The 20591-nt window shown below is 38.8% G+C and overlaps 1 protein-coding gene across 1 annotated transcript in view; it reads left to right on the forward strand.

Moving 5' to 3' along the window:
- The first annotated feature begins 208 nt into the window (after positions 1-208).
- Positions 209-20591, forward strand: part of RBM17 (RNA binding motif protein 17) — a 39733-nt gene continuing 19350 nt past the window's right edge. Inside the window, exons 1-5 of the mRNA XM_066232579.1 lie at positions 209-363; positions 9172-9309; positions 12960-13076; positions 17789-17955; positions 20000-20097. Of these exons, the coding sequence (XP_066088676.1) occupies positions 9187-9309; positions 12960-13076; positions 17789-17955; positions 20000-20097 (505 nt within the window). The 5' untranslated portion in view covers positions 209-363; positions 9172-9186. The remainder of the gene's footprint in view (positions 364-9171; positions 9310-12959; positions 13077-17788; positions 17956-19999; positions 20098-20591) is intronic.

Genomic DNA, 20591 nt, shown 5'->3' on the forward strand with positions numbered 1-20591 from the left:
TCACCTTGGGTCAAAGCAAACTCTCCCGTAAGTCCGAAATTTCACAAACTCGTGGCACTGCGACACCTCTTGGCAGAAAAGAAGGACGCCGGAGGAGGGGAGGTGAAGTGCGGTCCTCCCGCCAGCAGGGGGCGCGACGACTAGGCAGCTGCTAGTCGTCGCGCAGGGAGTCTCTCTCCGTGCCGCACGCTCTCCCTGACCCCGCGCCGGCACGCGCCTTGCGGACTTAACGTAGGGGTTGGCGCCGGCTTCTAGCACGACCGCCGCTGGCTTACGCCGAGTGCGTCCAGCTCTCCGTCTCCGCGGCCTCTCGGCTTTGGTGCGCCGCGGCGGCCCATGGGGAGAGTCGGCCTGGAGGACCGGGTAAGTCCCGGGACGGGTGGCCTGATGGGGAGCCAGGGCGGGAGCGCCTCCCTCCCCGAGGGGCTTTGAACGCGAGGTCGTGTCTTTAGGCCGCGCCGCCGTGGATGGAAGGTCCCGGGCCGGTCCCCGGAGGCGCCGGCGCCCTAGGACTACTCCAGGCAGGTCCCCGGCCCCGGCGACCGTCTGGGTTTCCCTTTGCGCTCCGTCGCCGCTTCCTTTATTTACCTCGGGTCACCAAGGCTTCGAACTCTTCCTCTCTGCTTCCCGTTCTTTTTTTCTCATCTACCGTCTCCTTGGAACCCGAGACGTTTCTTTTGCCCGTTGGTCATGTTTTGAAAAAGTTGCTGGATCACCTGTGGCCCAGCACACTTGCACCCGTGCGAGACCCAGGGAGCAGAGAGGAGGAAGCTTCCTGGGCCGCAGAACTCCAGAAATGCCTCTCTCTCAAAGACGGGGCGGGGTGGACGTGGGCAGGTGACGGAAGATAAGATTCCGCTGTTACCTTGGTCCTTGTCCTTTGAAAGCAGTGTTTAAGCTCTGATGTCCAAACAGCAAACAGTTTTTGAGCGTCACCTCTTCTCCAGACCATATGTTAGGAACAGCAGATGCGAGATCCCTGCTGGCGGAGTCTGGTCTGTAAGGAAACTTGCATAGAAAACACATGCCTGGATTGATCCGAAGGACTAGTGTGGAGTCTGGAAATGCTTCCCAAAAAGAGTGATGCTTATAACTGAGTCTTGGAGTGTTTTGTTAGGTATGCAAGATGGGGGAAAGTGGGGGGGAAAGTTCCCTGCAGAGGAAGGAAGTGTAAAGGTAGCCTTTGCTGCCAAAAACACCGTAGTGCATTCTGGGAACCTCAGGTAAGGCAGAGAGGTTTGAGGAGAGGTAGTCAGGCCCCATCAAAAGGTCTTGGAGCCATCAAAAGTTTCTTTGATAAGTCAGTAGAGGAGAGCCGCTGAAGGTACTTATTGGTAGAACCAAGCGTGTGGATGGGAAATATATTCTGGATAAAGGACAAAATCATGCACATATGCAGGTGGGTGAGGAATGGATCTTCCAGCAGCAGGTGGAGTTTTTAAAGGCTGCAGCTCAGTTTCCACATTTTTATAGCGTAAAGGCTGCAGACATTTTGACTATAATAAGAATATTCAGGGAGTATGGGGTAATAAATTAGTAACTTAAACCGAGGGTGTTTTATTTTTAGAATTTTATTAAGAAATGTGCTGAGTGCTTTACAGTTTAGAATAGACTGCAAGATAGAAACAATATAACCTGGTGCTATAGCAGTGTTAACAGTGAAGAGCTATTCTGCTGTGGAGTTCTGTGATGACTCCAGGTAGCCTTTATGGAAAAGAAGAATTGGGGCAGAATGTTGCATGTACCCAAATATAACTTTATAAAGTGGATTTCTTTTTACTTGATTTGTTTTAAATTATCTTCATGTAACAGGTGGTCCAGCACTAGTAATCCCTCAAGTCTTTCATAATAGTAAATTTTGAAGGACTTTCTATTATATGCCTAAATTACAGGTGACTCTTACGGACTTTGGAATATACTTCATCCCTTGACATTTTGGTAATGGTCAAGCCTATGAGAATTGATGGAAATACTAAACCTTAACAAGGATGTCAGAGGTGGAGATATAAGGAAAAAATTTAAAAGTAACTATAAATCTCATTCATGTGATAGATGCCTTGTGTCACCTATATTTTTTGTGGACATCAATATGCACTATTACTCATAGTTTTCTTCCTTTCTGTTGGTATATACTTCCCATAGACTTCTTTAGACTTCATTTTCACTTCATGATGCATGAATACCTTCAGTGTTAAGATCTCTTCTTACCACGCTTGCTTCATGAGGTGCTCAGAATTCAAACTTTCACTTATTATTATTTTGACTTATTAGTTGTATTTTTTGTCCCATTAATTATAGTATACTGTTTAAAATTTAGTATACTTATATCCCACCTACCAAAGTTAATATCCTTAAAAGGCAGATCTTATTGTTTCATAATAATATGACTTAAGTAGCTGATTAACATTTCCCATTAATTCACTTATACATTTAGAAGTGCTTACAATGTTCTAAGCATAGTGCTAGCTAGAGATACATGGATGAAGGCAAAAACGGCCCTTATATTTAAGGGCCTTACTGTATAGTGAGAGACAGATGTGTCGACCAGTAGGAGGTACAGCATGTAAAAGTAGTCCTGATCCAACTTAGTTCAGGAGAAACAGATTGGAGATTTATGTGTGAGTAGTAGCCACCAAAGGCTTCAAAATGCACTAGAAAGATGAGTGGGTGGGATACTTCTAAAAAGACTTCTTCCGTGTTCTTTTTGCTGCCAGTGGGGCATGTTTAAACAAACAAACATTGCCAAAAAATAAAATTGTCAATTTAGGAGTTTAGGTATAGTCTTGAAAAGTTATTGTCCTAGCAGAACCATGTTTATACTGTGTTTCTTCTTAAATGGAGTATATATGAAAGATATGTCGATCAAAAGGTAGTGTTATAATAAGAAGTAAATAGCAGATATTTTAAGTTATAAAAATCAGTTAATTGTATTTGCATTTGATCCTGGCTTCTTAAGGTAAATTTAAATATTAGAAAGTGCTACTTTTATTATGTGGCACAAGACCTCATGAAATAAGTGTGTTATATCATCCAAGTCTGGTTTTCAACCTTTTTACTCTTGGTGACCAGTGACCTAGTTGGCTGGAAATAGAAACACACAACGAATGGAGTTTTATCTTACCGTGCGTAACAGTGCAACACACCTTGCATAACAGTGCAGCAAAATACAAGCTGGTGCTTGATCTCCCAACTCCATATGTACGATGCACTAAATACTGTAGAGTTTGTCTGAATGCTTTTTTATTGCTCATGATTCGTAAATGCTCTGCATGGTGCAAAAAGTTGTTTGAACATGCTCCAAAGATGTCTAAGACAACCTTAATAATATTTTCATTGATAATACAGGGTAAGTGGCGATCGCTCTGAGCATAAGTGAATTTGATTGAGATCATTGGGTCTGTAATCTTCTTACAACATCAAGATGTTTAACTCTTTCATGGACTGGCAAGAAATTTCTGGGCCTGACCAGACAGTGGCGCAATGGATAGAGGGTTGGACTGGGATGCAGAGGACCCAGGTTCGAGACCCCGAGGTCGCCAGCTTGAGTGCGGGCTCATCTGGTTTGAGCAAAAGCTCACCAGCTTGGACCCAAGGTCACTGGCTCAAGCAAGGGGTTACTCCGTCTGCTGAAGGCCCAAGGTCAGGGCATGTATGGGAAAGCAATCGATGAACAACTAAGGTCGCAACGAAAAACTGATGATTGATGATTGATGCTTCTCATCTCTCTGTGTTCCTCTCTGTCTGTCCCTGTATATCCGTCTCTCTGACTCTCTCTATGTCCCTGTAAAAAAAAAAAAAAATTCTGGGGGACTGTACTGGTCTGCAGACCAGTGGTTGAAAAACACTGATCGAGGTAACAGCTCATTTGTGAATTAAGGTCAGGTTCTGACTGTTCAGCGGTTAAATGCAGTGGGGAGAATGAGTGAATTAACTATGGTATTTTTATAAGTGCTTAAAACAGCTTTTGTAAAACATATACACATTTTTTAAGGAATAGATGCAGTAAAGCTATGTAAATAAATTATATAAAAGGAGGAAAGCAAGGAGTTATTAAGAGTGGGATTCAGGTTGCTGCTCATTCCTGGGCCAGGGAAATCACCTGACTTGGGATTGGGGGGTAGAGTTTCATATGGAGTGAGTGGAGGTTCTTGTTCTAATCCTTTCTTTTGGATTGGGTGTTGAAGTCACTGATTAGTGCTTGTAGCATTACAATAATTAATTAAAAGCAGGCCATATTGCGTGGATGGATGATGAATGTGTTGTTGCTGTGATTAATGCAGTTCTGTGAATTTAAAGTTCAGTAAAAACGAGACAGCTGACTTCTGTATTTACAGTGATTCAGAAATCTCATTTATAAGCACTGTGTTGTAGAAACTAGCAGATAATGCTAAGATGTCATCAGTTCTAATTTAAAGTTTGTTTTTGAAGGTTTTGAGAATAAAGGAAAGGAACTTTAAATTAACATAAGATTTTTCTGCATAATGATTTCTGAAGCTTACCGATCAGAGCAAATCAAATGGAGTTGTCAAGAAACCATTTGCAATTTTAGAAATGGAATCAGAAGTATGAGGTCTTTTGAAACCTCCTTCATTCAGCCCTGAAATCTTTGTTAAATATTGGATTCTTTGATGAAAGAACTCTGTTGGAGCCAGATCCTCTACACTGCTTGGTTTTCTTTAACCCCAAAATTTGGGGAAATATTTCTATGAGAGATGATTTTTCTGGGTGGGAAATGTATGAGTTAATTAAACAGCAGTCTGTTAGCTCACCCCCCACCCAGTGCAGCTTCTTCCATCCCTTTTGCCCATTTGTTTAAATTGTAGTAAAATATACATAATGTAAAAGTTGCCATTTTTACCATGTTTAAGTGCACAGTAGTTTGGTGTTAAGTACATTCACATTATGCAACCATTACCACCATCCGTTTCTACAACCTTTTGCCTAATCTTTCCAGTGGAAGCTGTGGGCATTTTGTAGTTTCACTGGTGATTGAAGTGGCTAAATAGACTTTATTTGAATATCAATATTTCAACAAATGTTTATTATTTTTTTTTAATAAATTTTTATTAATGGTAATGGGATGACATTAATAAATCAGGGTACATATATTCAAAGAAAACATGTCTAGGTTATTTTGTCATCAAATTATGTTGCAAACCCCTCGCCCAAAGTCAGATTGTCCTCCGTCACCCTCTATCTAGTTCTCTGTGCCCCTCCCCCTCCCCCTAACTCTCTCCCTCCCTCCCTCCCATGTCCTCCCTCCCCCCCCCCCACCCTTGGTAACCACCACACTCTTGTCCATGTCTCTTAGTCTCATTTTTATGTTCCACCAATGTATGGAATCATGTAGTTCTTGTTTTTTTCTGATTTACTTATTTCACTCCTTATAATGTTATCAAGATCCCACCATTTTGCTGTAAATGATCTGATGTCATCATTTCTTATGGCTGAGTAGTATTCCATAGTGTATATGTGCCACATCTTCTTTATCCAGTCTTCTATTGAAGGGCTTTTTGGTTGTTTCCATGTCTTGGCCACTGTGAACAGTGCTGCAATGAACATGGGGCTATATGTGTCTTCACGTATCAATGTTTCTGAGGTTTTGGGGTATATACCCAGTAGAGGGATTGCTGGGTCATAAGGTAGTTCTATTTGCAGTTTTTTGAGGAACCACCATACTTTCCTCCATAATGGTTGTACTACTTTACAGTCCCACCAACAGTGAATGAGGGTTCCTTTTTATCCACAGCCTCTCCAACATTTGCTATTACCCGTCTTGTTGATAATAGCTAATCTAACAGGAGTGAGGTGGTATCTCATTGTAGTTTTGATTTGCATTTCTCTAATAACTAATGAAGCTGAGCATCTTTTCATATATCTGTTGGCCAAACAAATGTTTATTAAATACCTACTTTGTGCCATAAATTGGAGATGCAAAAATAAATAAGCCAATCTTTTCCCTTCATAGTTTGTGGGCATTTCATTAACCTATTTCATTGGCACTAACATTTGTAAATACCGTCTTTGACGAAATTCTCAAGATTTTATGAATAGATATTAGAAGTAAAGTGGACTTGGGTTGCAAACAAATTTTGATCATTTATATTTATGTTTTGAATTTCCCAGAAAGCATTTATATTTGCTTCCCAAAATATGCTAATCTTCCCTTGCCTTTATAAGAATAAAGAAAGAACAGATGAACCCATATTTTTTACTAGGCTTTGGTTTTGTGATTGGTTGGATGAAGAAGGCTCAAAAAATTAAACTAGGGTGAATGATAGATGCATGGTCATTTCTGAAGTGTTTTTTTTTTTTTTTTGAGAAGCACAGTGTTAAGCTAAAGTTTAAGGATATCTTATCTAAGTTAACATCTACATATGTTTTTGAATGCTAGGTGGGCTAGAGGGAAGTAGACTCCAGGGTGATTCCTTCTAAGCTTTGAAGACAAGGTTGTATTTCAGCCATACTTAATTTAAAAATGGAGTTCATTCCTTTTTATTTTGTAGCTTCAGTGACTCAAGCTTAATATGACAAGGCATTGCCAAGTTCCTGAATAGAATGTTCACTTTGGCACTGAAGGCAGTGGGCATTTCCCTGTTTGATATGCTCTCTAGGAGATTGTCCGTGCTGCTCTCAGCTAAGCGGGTGAGTTGTCAGAGAAGCTGTGTTGAGGAGAATGTGTAGGCATTCTTGGATTTTCAGGTGATTCATTGGAACAATCAGCCATCAGTAAGTACCCTGGGCTCTGATTTATTCACCCTGCGCCTGTGCTACCTTGGGGACCTTTCATTAAGACATCAGAGCAGCCTGACCAGGCGGTGGCGCAATGGATAGTGTCAGACTGGGATGTGGAGGACCCAGGTTCGAGACCCTGAGGTCGCCAGCTTGAGCGTGAGCTCATCTGGTTTGAGCAAGGCTGACCAACTTGAGACTAACGTCGCTGGCTTGAGCAAGGGGTCACTCAGTCTGCTGTAGCCCCCCAGTCAAGGCACATATGAACAACTAAGGAGCTGCAATGAAGAATTGATGCTTCTCATCTCTCTCCTTTCCTGTCTGTCTGTCCCTATCTGTCCCTCTCTCTGACTTTCTCTGTCTGTGCCGCAAAAAAAAAAAAAAAAAAAAAAGGAAAAAAAAAGACATCAGAACAGAGCTTTTAGGTAATCTGAGAGTTCAAATATTAAACAGCAACAGTTTCATGGGGCCCTGACTTCCAGGCAGAGAGCTACACTGCTCAAAACCAGAGTAGCAGTTCTGAAAGAGGAAAGTTGATATTCACCCCTGTCACCCCCATCCCACAGAGTGGAACCAAAGTGTTGGGGCAGCAGGGTCTTAGAAGACTAGTTGTAGAAGGGTAGAGATGTAAGAGAGAAATTTTTGCCAAGTCAGATGTAACTCCCAAGTCAGATGGGAGGGGTATTAATATTTTATTTCTTGTCTATATCACTTTCTTTTCCTGAGACATGTGCAGGTGGACAAGGTTTTGTATAACATGGTTTCTATGGCAGAATGCTGTCTAGGCCTGGGAACTGACAGATATTTGGAATGTGTTCATAAATACGAATCTACCTATGCTAAGCATTTCTTTGCAATTTAGGGATTTCAACCAAAAAAATTTTTCCATCTGTGAGGAAGATTGATTTCTTATCCTAGGAAGTGGTTCGTGTGGGTTTCAGAATGTTGAGGTTTTTTTAAAAGGTAACACTTTCTAGCAAAAGCTGTGGAGTTCACCTGATTGGGTTTGAAGTGAGTCTTCCCATTGTGACCTGGGGCAGATTTATTTTCTGAAGTCCCACCCAATTCCTCATCTGTAAACCTAGGGCAACGTTTCTACAGCAAATAGTGCATTTACCACCACACTGGGCTGGTAAGGTTTAATAAATGTTAACTATTGTTGTCTTTATTTTTATTGTCTTGTATTTCTCTATTCTGCAGGGATAATGTGTAGTGATTATCTCTTTGTAACCAATGCCATGAGGAAGTCACAATATTTAAGATATAACCCACTACTCTCCCTCAAAAAGCAATAATTGCCATATTTCCCCATGTATAAGATGCACCTTAATTGTGGGGCCCGAAATTTGAAAAAAAAAATGTATTACATAAAATTATTGAATTCAAGTTTTAGTCATCATAAAATTCATACAGCTCCTCATCACTGTCAAAACTCCCATCCATTACCTTGTCCTCATCTGTGTCTGATAAGGAATCACTGTCTTCAATAATGAGCACATAAACAAGTGCAAAAAAGCGGGAAATGCAAGTGGAAAAATCTACAAGCACTGTATAAGATACACCCAGTTTTTAGGCCCCAATTTTTTCAAAAATAAAGGTACAACTTATATATGGGGAAATATGGTAAATACAGCATTTGGTTGGATTTCTGTGAGTTTTTTTGTTTTTTTTAAGTTAGAGGCAGGGAGACAGACAGACTCCCACATGTGCCCTGGCAAGCCCTCTACCAGGCAGTGCTCTGCCCATCTGGGGTGCTGTTCCATCAGCCGATCTATTTCAGTGCCTGAGGCGAGGCCATGGAGCCGTGCTCAATGCCCAGGGCCAACTTTGCTGGGACCATTGGAGCCATGGCTGCCAGAGTGGGGGCGGGGGTGGGTGGGAAGAGAAGATTGAGGAGGAGGGGTGGAGAAGCAGATTGTCGCTTCTCCTGTGTGCTGTGACTGGAAATCGAACTTGGGACTTCTGCACGCCAGACCAAAGCTCCACCACTGAGCCAGCTGGCCAGGGTTGAGATAATTTTTTTTAAGTTCTAAGCATATGTTTAATTTTTTTCTCTATAAAAGGGTACCTAATTGTGCTAAATGAACATAGTATTTTTGTAAGGCTTCTACTTTTTGCTGTTGAGACCAAATACATTTTTTAAATTTGATGTATGTAAGTAATAGTGTCCTCAATCTAGAAGTTCCATCTTTAGCTCATGCTGTAGAACAGACCAATTTCACTCATGAACTTTTAATTCTAGAAGGTTATTTTTTAAATAAAATATGCATATTAGAAAGGGCAGTAATTGGTGATATCAGATATCTTGGCTTCTGTTGCTGAAGGTTGCTGGACTAGGGGATCACTTTTAATACATTTTACCTCTAAAATTCCTTGAAAATAAGATTTTAATATTTTACTGTATATTCCATTTTTTAAGCCCCCACCCTTGCCTTTCAGCTTTAAACTGAAAAGATGTCCCTGTATGATGACCTAGGAGTGGAGACCAGTGACTCAAAAACAGAAGGTTGGTCCAAAAACTTTAAACTTCTTCAGTCTCAGCTGCAGGTGAAGAAGGCAGCTCTCACTCAAGCAAAGGTAAGATAAGCCCGCAGTGTGAAAGCAGAAGTATACAGAGCAGGTTCCTCCTCAGATTGAGAGTAATATGGTTTTAGCTTGATTAGGTGATGGCACAGTGGATAGAGCGTCAATCTGGAATGGTGAGGACCCAGGTTCAAAACCCTGAGGTCATGGGCTTGAGCCCAAGGTTGCTGGCTTGAGCAAGGGGTCACTGGCTTGGCTGGAGCCCCAGGTCAGGGAACATATAAGAGCAATCAATGAACAACTAAGGTACTGCAAGGAAGAATTGATGCTTCTCATCTCTCTCCCTTCCTGTCTGTCTGTCTTTATCCCTGTCTCTCTCTCCCTGTTTCTCTTGCTAATGTGTGTATATATATATATATATATATATATGGCCTTTATTAATTATGTGGACTTAAACATTTTAAAGATTTATGGGGAGAGAGGCTCTTTGTAAAATAGAATAAGGAGCTTAAGGTCATTTTGCTTCTCTTGACTCCTGGGAATAGAACTACCATATTTTCTCATGTATAAGACGCTCCCATTTATAAGGCGCACCTTAATTTTGGGGCCCAAAATTTGAAAAAAAATGTACTACATAAAGTTATTGAACTCAAGTTTTATTCATCATAAAATTCATACAACTCCTCATCACTGTCAAAACTTCCATCCATTAGCTTGTCCTCATGTGTCTAATAACGAATCACTGTAGTCAACAACAAGCACAAAAACAAGCGCGAAAAAGCGGGAAATGCAAGTAAAAAACTACAACCACTGTATAAGACGCACCCAGTTTTTAGACTCCAATATTTTCGGGACAAGGTGTGTCTTATGCATGGGGAAATGCGGTATTTCAAAGATTCCAGAAAAGAAAGGCAGTACTCTTAGTTTCTAGCATGATACAGTTTACAGTTCTTCAGACTTTAGTACATATGTCTAAAGTAACTGAGAATTTGGTTAAAACATTGCTTCGGTAGCCATATTCCTGATATCCTGGTAAATTCTGGCTCTGGCTTGGGACCCCAGTAGTCTGCATTTTTGCATTTTGGGTAGCATTCCTGCTGTTGTAGGTAGTTTGGAATCAGCACCTTGAGAAAGGAAGCTCTGTAGTTATTACTGAGCTATATTAATGTGTATGCATCATGAGGGCTCAGATCGGTTGTGAATGTGCCAGGTGTGTGTAGTCTGGGGGATCATTGTTTTTGTTTCTATTGTATACAGGTTGGGATTAGCAACATTTTTGAAATTATTCAGCATGTAAAATATGAAACATAGTTGCCCACTGGATATTTGATGTTAAAATGTTACTGTCAAATAAGTTTAGGAATGAGAATGGATTGGTTTATGGTTTGCTTACTATTTTAAGGGCCTTTATGTTTTAAAGCATGCATCTCCAATGGAGGCAGCATCCTTCCAAATTGGACAAATATTGGTCCTAACAGGATAAATAAAAAGCTTGCTCTGTTTATGTATAAAGAACAAATATACATTAAGTACATAAACAGACAGATACATAGTATATCTGTGGTATTAAAATTTTATGGGTACGGGAAAATGTATTAAAAGGTTCCTTAAGGGGAAGGAGGCTATAAAATTTGAGAAAAAAAATGCATTAGAGATTCACATTGAAATATTTACTGATAATTGATGTAATTTCTGACATTTACTTTAAAATATTCCAGTCTGAGGCAGGGAGATAAGGATATACATGAATTCATTGGCCATGAGTCAGTCAGTAGTTGTTTAAGCTTGGTGATAGAGACTTAAGAATTCATTCACCATTTTCTTTAATTTTGCTTGAATTTTCCATAATAAGTAGGTTTTTTAAGTTGGGATTATTTTTCTTCTTCACTATATCAATAGATACTTATATTGAAGCACTTATATTTGATTGCTCAGTATTGTAAAAGGTTTTTAGGAGTAGCAACCCTGTCTTTAAATTTGTTTTTTGAATTCTATTGATTAGAGTTTTTGTCTTTTTCACATTCATCATTATAAGGTTTAAGTTTTTATTCCAGTTACTTATTTTTAGAGAAACAGAATTTTGTCTTTTTAAAGTAAGCTTTCATTCCACATGAAAGGAAGGAAATTTTTAAAGTTTTATATTTTTTTCTGTTGATTTGAGAGGGAGAGGAATGAAGGGGGTTGGTCGGAAGGGAGAGGGAGACAGAGGAACATAACTTGTTGTTCCACTCAGTTCCATTTAGTTGTGTGCTTGGTAATTGCTTCTTTTCTGTGCCCTGACCTGAGGTCAAACCTGCGATCTAGTGTACTGGGTTGATGCTTCATCCACTGAACCACCCAACCACGCCAAATGGAAGACTATTAACAAGTCATGTTCTTCCTTTTAATTTTTAAAAATTGATTTGTTTTAAAATGTTTGTAAGTTTTATGTTAGTTTTGATTTGCACACAGGAGAAGTGCCCATCTGCTTCTCCACCCCTCCCCCTCTCCTTCCTCTCTGTCTCTCTCTTCCCCTCCCTCAGCCAAGGCTCCATTGGAGCAAAGTTGGCCCGGGCACTGAGGATGGTTCCATGGCCTCGGTCTCAGGCACTAGAATGGCTCTGGTTGCAACAGAGCAACGCCCCAGATGGGCAGAGCATTGCTTCCTGGTGGGCATGCCGGGTGGATCCCAGTCGGGCACATGTAGGAGTCTGTCTCTCTGCCTCCCTACTTCTCACTTCAGAAAAAAAATAAAATAAAAAAGAATGGCCATAATTTTAGGAGATTAACCCTTTAAGTAGTATGAACGTTCATGTACATCCCCATGCCTCCTGACCATCCTGAGTACAATCATACATGTATGATGGCAACATTAAAAAAATGGTGGGCATGCCGGGTGGATCCCGGTCGGCTGCATGCGGGAGTTTGTCTGACTGCCTCCCCATTTCCAACTTCAAGGAAAAAAAAAGGCAAATGTATGTTTTTCTTGTTTCCATAAATTGGTTATTAAACACACATGATTTTAAGTTAATAAAACTGAAACTGGAACTAATTTCACTTTTTGGAAAAAAACTCACTCCCAGGGGTCAGTGAGCATGAAAAAACCTCACTCACTACCCAAAAAGTAAAGGATAAAGTATCCTGGTGTCTCCAAATTTCTTTTAGATGGTTCTGCATAAAATACAGGTCTAGGGTAAAACAAATATGGTAAAGTGTTAACAGTGATTGATAGTATATGAATGATCATGTTATCTTAAAAAATTATTTTTCTGGAAGTTCATAATAAGAGACAGGGTAGAATTTTATATTCTACTGAGAGGGGAAAACCTCTAAACCACAAGTATCTTTAGCCCAGGATATAAAATTACACATTTCTTGTGAAAGATCCAGGCTAGTCAGAATGAAATGTGGCGTTACTGAATTGCCCTCCTGGTCAAAGGAAAATCCATTGTAGAGCTGATTTCACATCCAAATTTAAGTAAAACTGACCAAGTTTACTATTATAACTTTTCACAATGGAGGAAATTTGTGTTGTTAAAAGAAAAGGCTAATGAAACTGGTATGTGGTTATAGCAGTAATTAAATTAAAGGGCTATTTTAAGATTATGGTTTTTGTGTCTGAAAAGTTTGTTACAGACACCCCCCCCCAAAATAAAAGCTTTGTTACAAATAGTATGAATTTTAATTAGAAGCTTTGGTACACTCTTGTTCCTCAATGATTTTAGAGCCAGAGAACAAAACAAAGTACAGTCCTTGCCCCAGTAATCGACCTAAAGCGAGGAGGCTCTTCAGATGACCGGCATATTGTGGACACCCCACCTCACGTAGCAGCTGGCCTAAAGGTAAGCCTCACCTCTGACTTTGACAGGCTTTCCTGCTTACTGTGTATGTCTTTTTTTATATGCATGTCTCTCTGAACACAGTCTCCTCAATAGGCCTTTGCAGTCTAGTCAGTATAATTTTTAACTTAATTTTTACTTTTGTTTTATCAAGTTTAAAACATTTAGTTTTTAAAATAAAATAGTTCATGATGGAAATTTCAGAGATATACAAAATAAAAACATGACTTCAATCATATCCAGAAGTTAAAAACTATATTTTGGAATATCTTTTCATTCTATACCTTCTCTGTCTACTGTTTTCTAACTTGCTTATCTCACTTAATAAAGTATGACTTTCTGTTTCACAAAGTATAGGACTCTACATTTACTCTTCATTGTATTCCCTTGCTTGAGTATGCTATAGTTCACATAATTTGCTTAATGCTGGATAGATTGTTTCCAGTTGTTGCTATCATAAAGAATATTAGTATTCATATAGAGTCAATTTTATCCTTTGTTATTCCACTTATCCTTTATTATCCTAGTGATTTTTACATAAGCTTAAAAACCAAGAAACATAGGTACAACTCTACAAATGGGTTAGTGAGGAGGAAGAAGATCCAGAAAAGGATAGTTCTAAATCATAATTAAAACAAGAGAGGCAAATGAATTAAATATGAACTATAGTTTGAATTATAGAAATATAGCAATGATGTTAGAGTAACATGGCATGAGAGATACCCTTGATCTCTCCCCTTGAAATTTCAACAAACTGGAGAGCTATAATGCAGCTGGACTCACAGGCTTGCCTATAAAGACCTGTGTGAGGAATCGACCAAAGGAAGAAGAAAACGAATACTGTGGCTACACAAGAAAGAGACGAAGTTCAGAAAGAATGTAATCTCTCAGAAAGCATTTTCAATCACATGGAAACCTTGAAGTTAAAAAATAGAGAATTTAAAATTGAAGTTCTGAAAATACTCAATGAGATGTGAGAAAACACTGATAGGCAATTTAATGAGCTCAAAAAACAAAATGAACAAAATGAGTACTTTACCAAGGAGATTGAAACTTTAAAAACAGATGAATAAAATACATGAATTGAAAACTGAGATACCAATGTTAGCTAATAGAACAGGCCAGATAGAGGAGAAAATCAGTGACATCTAAGACAGGCAACTAGAGATACTACAGAGAGAAGAAGAGACACATGAACTTAAAAAATGATAGAGCTCTATGAGAATTGACTGACTTCATCAGAAAGAGCAATTTAAGAATAATGGGTATATCAGAAGAAGAAAGGGTGAAGGGAATGGACAGCCTATTCAAACAAGTAATTGATGAGAACTTCCCAAGCTTGTGGAAAGAGTCAGATCCTTGAATCTAAGAAGCAAACAGAATGCCAAGTTACCTCAACCCAAAAAGACCTCCAAGGCACATTGTAATAAATTTGTCAAAAATCAATGACAAAGAATCCTCAAGGCAGCTAGGAAGAAGAAGAAAACATTATAAAGGAAAGCCCATTAGGTTATCATCAGACTTCTCAGCAGATACTACAAGCCAGAAGAGAGTGGACCCAAACATTCGAAGTACTGAAAGAGGACTTACAGCCAAGAATATTATGTCCATCAAAGCTATCCTTCAAATATGAAAGAGAAATAAAAATGTTTTCCAGTCATACAAAGGCTGAGGGAATTTATCACCAGAAAACCCCCACTGCAGGAAAAACTCAAAGTTATTCTACACGATATAAAGAATAAACTAAATCAAACCTACAAGTAAAAGTTTCAACAAGTTGGCAATAAAAATAAGGATAATCTGTAACAAAAGGGGAGAGGATAAAGATCTGCAGCAGCAAAGGAAGACTGAGTGCAGAAGCACTCATAAAACAAAAGACTCATGTATATGAAAACTTTTCTCTTAATAACTTAATGGTAACTAGCCATGGCAAAAACCAATATTGAAACATAGCTTAAAAAAAGAAGAAACAGGAGAGAGAAGTATGGAATACCACCAAACAAAAACAACTGACAGGAACACAAAAGAGAAGAACTGAAGGAGACACAGAGCTACCAGAAAACAAAACAAAATGGCTATAGGAAATCCTCAAGCATCAATTACCCTAAATGTAAATGGGTTGAACTCACCAATAAAGAGACACAGAGTAGCAGATTGGATCAAAAAGCAAAACCCAACCATATGCTGCCTTCAAGAGACACACCTAAGCTACAAGGACGAAAGTAGACTCAAAGTGAAAGTTTGGAAAATGATTCTTCAAGCAAATAATACCCAAAGAAAGCAGGTATATCCATACTCATATCTGACAATGCTGACTTCAAGACCACAAAGGTAGCAAGAGACAAAGATGGACATTTCATAATGATAATGGGGACATTATATCAAGAAGACAAAACACTTCTTAATATATATGCACTAAACCAGGGAGCACCAAAATATTTAAGACATCTAGTAACTGATCTAAAATAGAAACAGACACAAACACAACCATACTTGGAGATCTCAACACACCATTGATGGCTCTAGATCATCCAAACAAAATAAGTATTGGCCTTAAAAGACACACTAGACCAAATGGACATAATAGACATTTACAGACCATTTCATCCCAGAACATCAGATTATACATTCTTTTTCAGTGTTCCTGGAACATTCTCAAAGATAGACCATATGTTGGGCCACAAAACTAACATCAACAAATTTAAAAAGATTGAAATTATTTCAAGCATATTCTCTGACCATAAACCTTTGAAAGTAGAATTCAACTGCAAACCCACAAATGGCTCAGTGGATAGAGCGTTGGCTTGGTGTATGGAAGTCCTGGGTGTGATTCCTGGTCAGGGCACACAGGAGAAGTGACCATCTACTTCTCTTCCCTTCTTCCCCTTCTCTTGTTCTCCCCCTTCTCTCTCTCTCTCTCTCTCTCTCTCTCCCTCTTGCAGCCAAGTCTTGACTGGTTTGAGTGTCAGCTCCAGGAGCTGAGGATAGGTTGGTAGCTTCGATCATTGTCTGCAGATGGGTTGTTGGGTAGATCCTGGTCAGAGCACATGGGGAGTCTGTATCTCTCTCTTCCTCTCACTTAGAAAAAAAATTGTTTTAACTTCCATATTAACAATTTGTTCTCTCAGAAACTTTGTGATAATAGTATTACATAAATTTAGTGGCTAATCGTTAGTTTCTATCCTGTCTTAATGACTGAAAGGAAATCTCGGACATGTGCCTTTTCATTTTTAAAATATCTTTTGTCTGAAACAAATTTATTAACTACCTTTGGGGGCCCTATGTTTAAAAGATTTGTGTAAATCGTCCAGTGATTGGGCCTGTGAGGGAGCACATTTTTCTAATATCTTTTGTTCATCAAATCGTGTTTTCTGATTTTTAGTTATAAGAAAATGATGAAGTGTTTGTTTTACAATGCAGAATGTCAAGTGGAACAGTATAATGTATAATATTATGAAATGTCAAACTGAACAGGAGTTGTTGAATTTAAATTGATTGATACTGAACATACACTCTTTATCGGTTTTGTGTTCAAACCAAAATACATTTCACAGCCTTTCTGCCTTTGATAGTATTGGGCAGTGTACATCCTGAAAGAGATGCAGAGTAGGCACTTAAGGATGCTAGTGGTAAGCTATACTTGTTTACGAAGTCTGTGGAGACCAGTTAAAGGCTCTTATTTTTACAGATAATAAGAAAGAGTTACACTAAGAAAACACGGAGTAAGGAAGTATGGAGGTTTAGGAAACTTGGATTGTGCATTAGATCCGGGCTTCCCAGAACCCTGTGGAGATCAGATCCACCAACCTGCAGTGGTCGGCAAATTCATTAGTCAGCAGAGCCAAATATCAACAGCACAATGATTGAAATTTCTTTTGAGAGCCAAATTTTTTAAACTTTATAGGTAGGTACATTCGTTATCAAGGTAGCGCCTACACGTGGTATTTTGTGGAAGAGCCACACTCAAGGGGCCAAAGAGCCACATGTGGCTCACGAGCCGCAGTTTGCCGACCACTGACCTAGAGTAAAACCCCATTTCTAATAGTGTAACTTCTAATTGTCTGTATTCTCTGCCTTTTGTTTTTATTTCTTTGATAAGACTACTTCTTTTCCCTCAGTGAGTAAGTAATACCAGTTCCTAAATGTTTAGAAGAGAAATGCAAAATGTTATCATCTAAACCTAATGTTAGTGAACCTTAAAAACTTAATGACAGTGTGAGGAGAGGTACACCCACCTGTGCCAGGCTCCACAGGAAGCGCAGCCTACCTGGGAAGGGATGTATTCCAGAGATTTCAAAAAGCCTATGTAATCAAAATTTAAAATAGTCTGTTAAGTAACCACAAGAATGATTGTGTTATTCTGGATTTTTCTGGTTTTTAAGTTTTCATAAAGATAAATGAAAACAAAAATATTCATTGTTAACTATATAATCAAATTTGTTGCTTAAAATTTTCAATGGTGGCTATTTAGGAATTTCAGGGAAATGCCACTGGGTATTTATGTAATTAATACTGAACTAAACTGCTACCTAGTGAGGTGTGTGGCCATGTGAAGTCACTAACCCTCCTTAGACTTTTGTTCCTACATCTTTAAAACAAAGAGGCAGGTAGATGCTTATCAAGGCTCCTTCCACCCCTCAAATCCTTTGCCCTGAATTCTGTGAATAAAATTGTAAGACATGAGGATGATACCTTGGCATTTTTATCTTCCTCAGGATCCAGTACCCAGTGGATTTTCTGCAGGAGAAGTTTTGATTCCCTTAGCTGATGAATATGACCCTATGTTTCCTAATGATTATGAGAAAGTGGTGAAGCGCCAAAGGGAGGAACGACAAAGACAACGGGAGCTGGAAAGACAGAAAGAAATAGAAGAGAGAGAAAAGTAAGGCTTTGTTTGGATTTGGGAATATTTTACATTTGAAATACTTATTAGAATGTTAAGGAACTTCATTGCTGTCTTATGGCTGAGGTTTTCGTAGTTGATTTGAGCAATCATCAGAAGGAATCAGATTGTTTTTAAATATTTGTTGTTAAATCTAAGCATGAAAACAAACTTGAGAGCTAATTCATAGAAGTAGAAAACATAAAGTATAGGTTTTGGATGAGTTGTTAGAAAACTAACTTAGAATTCTGGTGTTGACCAATAGTTTCTTTCCTATGCTATGACTCTTCTATAATCCTAACTATTTAAAATACTTAAATTGTTATTTTTTTCTTTCTTTTTTTAAAAAATTTTTTAAGTGAGAAGAGGGGAGATAGACTCCTGCTTGTGCCCTGACTGGGATCCACCCAGCAACCTACATCTGGGGCTGATGCTCAAATCTACTGAGCTATCTATCCTCAGCACCTGAGGCCCACGCATGGATCAGCCGAGCTATCCTCAGTGCTCGGGCTGATGCTTGAACTAAGTGAGCTACTGGCTTTGAGAGGGGAAGAGGGAGAGAAAGGAGAGAGGGAGGGGAAAAGAAGTAGATGGTTGCTTCTCATGTGTGCCCTGACCAGAGATGAAATCTGGGACATTCACATGCCGGACTGACGCTCTATCCATTGAGCCAGCTGGCCAATACCATTATTCTCTTTTTTTGAGCTAGATGGAATTTTTTAAAAATGTTTATTGCCTGACCAGGTGGTGGCTTAGTGGATAGAGCATTGGCCTGGGATGCAGAGGACCCAGGTTCGAAACCCCAGGGTCACTGGCTTGAGCTCAGGCTGATCCGGCTTGAGCATGGGGTCACTGGCTTGAGCATGGATTATAGACATGACCCCATGGTCACTGGCTTGAGCAAGGGGTCACTGGCTGGGCTGCAGCTCTTGATCAAGGCACATATGAGAACACAATCAATGAACAACTAAGGTGCCACAGCAAAGAATTGATGCTTCTCATCTCTCTGTCCCTGTCTGTCCCTCTCTCTGTCTCTCTCTCACTAAAATAATAATAATAATATATCTTTTATTTATTTTTTTAAAAGTATGGGCAACAAGGATTTGTTTGTATTTTTTAAACTACTGAATATTGTTAAATAGTTTATAAAGTATTAATATAGTATTTCTCATTACTTATTGAATAATTTCATGTAGTGAGAGCATGTTCTAGAGCAGCAATTTTTAACTTTTTTCATCTGATGGCATAGAAAAACTAATTAAAATTCTGTGGCACACCAAAAATAGATTATACTTTTTTCTGATCTGATAAAAAAAAAATGGGTATGCCATATCTTTTCGCTCCATAAGACGTACCCCCCCCCCAAAAAAAAAGTGGAGGGGAAAATGCCCATGCATCTTATGGAGTGAAAAATACGGTATTTCATTAACTATTTTAACACACGTTGTGGTTCAGAATATTTTTCTTCTTATTTTCCTCCTTAAAAACCCTAGGTGTGTCTTATGGTCAGGTGCGTTTTATGGAGCAAAAAATACGATAATTTTTATTCATTCACACCAGGTAGTTATTGTTGTATTGGCTGATTTTATTTTTTTATTTGAGAATCTAAGGGAAAAGATGTCAGTGCCCCTGACTAAATAGTCAGGTATTGCATGTTTTAAAAATTCTGTAGCACATCATTGAAAATTGCTGTTCTAGAGAATAAAAATTGTTAAACTATTACCTGTCTTGATGTGCTTTAAAATTGAAAGAGGTAAATATCAAGGAAACTTTTTCTTTTCTACTTATACTCATATACCTATTAAATATGTGTTCAGTACATCTTCTGGATTTTTTTCACTTCTCATACTTTTGCTATTAGTCTTTAACCAGTTTTGGGTTTTTGGGGAGGGTTTTTTGCATCTACCCTCCTCCCATTAATAGCATAGTGTAAAAGGAAGGATTTGGGTGTTTTTTAGCCAAGAGAAAGTCAAGGTAATGTCGTTGAGTTGACAATTCTAAATTGGCTTGTCTATGATGAACATAGGATCTTTTATTATCACAGGAGGCGTAAAGATAGACATGAAGCTAGTGGGTTTTCACGGCGACCAGATCCAGATTCTGATGAAGATGAGGATTATGAGCGAGAGAGGAGAAAAAGAAGTAAGGCATGAACATACATAAATATTATGTTTCTAATGCAGTGCAATTCCACTATTTGCTTTTCATACTTAATCTGATAAATAGTTCAGTTGATATTGGTTTAGGTAATTTTCTCTCTGGAATTCCAGCAATCCACATTTGCATACAGCCTTAATTTATGCCATGTTTTCTTATATATTCTTCTTTGAACTTTCCATATGTATAAAGAAGTGCTCTATACAATACAGGTCCACTGTTCATCTTATCCAACATCTTCATTTACCTGAAAACCTCATTATAATGTAGTCCTCTTTAATGCAAGACCTAAGAATAATGTTGTTATAAAGCTGGAGTCTGTTTCCACATACATGAGCTCTGTTTTATGACCAGCAGTTTTGTAAGCCTAATCTGCCCAAGTGCATAGTTAAGGCTGTTTTAGTCTTTAAACTTTAAAATACTAATTGAGTTGGGAAGGAGTGAGTCTACAATAATTTAAAATTCTTAATTTTTCAGTG

This window comes from Saccopteryx bilineata, chromosome 5 (genome assembly GCF_036850765.1).
Source record: "Saccopteryx bilineata isolate mSacBil1 chromosome 5, mSacBil1_pri_phased_curated, whole genome shotgun sequence".
Taxonomy (NCBI): domain Eukaryota; kingdom Metazoa; phylum Chordata; class Mammalia; order Chiroptera; family Emballonuridae; genus Saccopteryx; species Saccopteryx bilineata.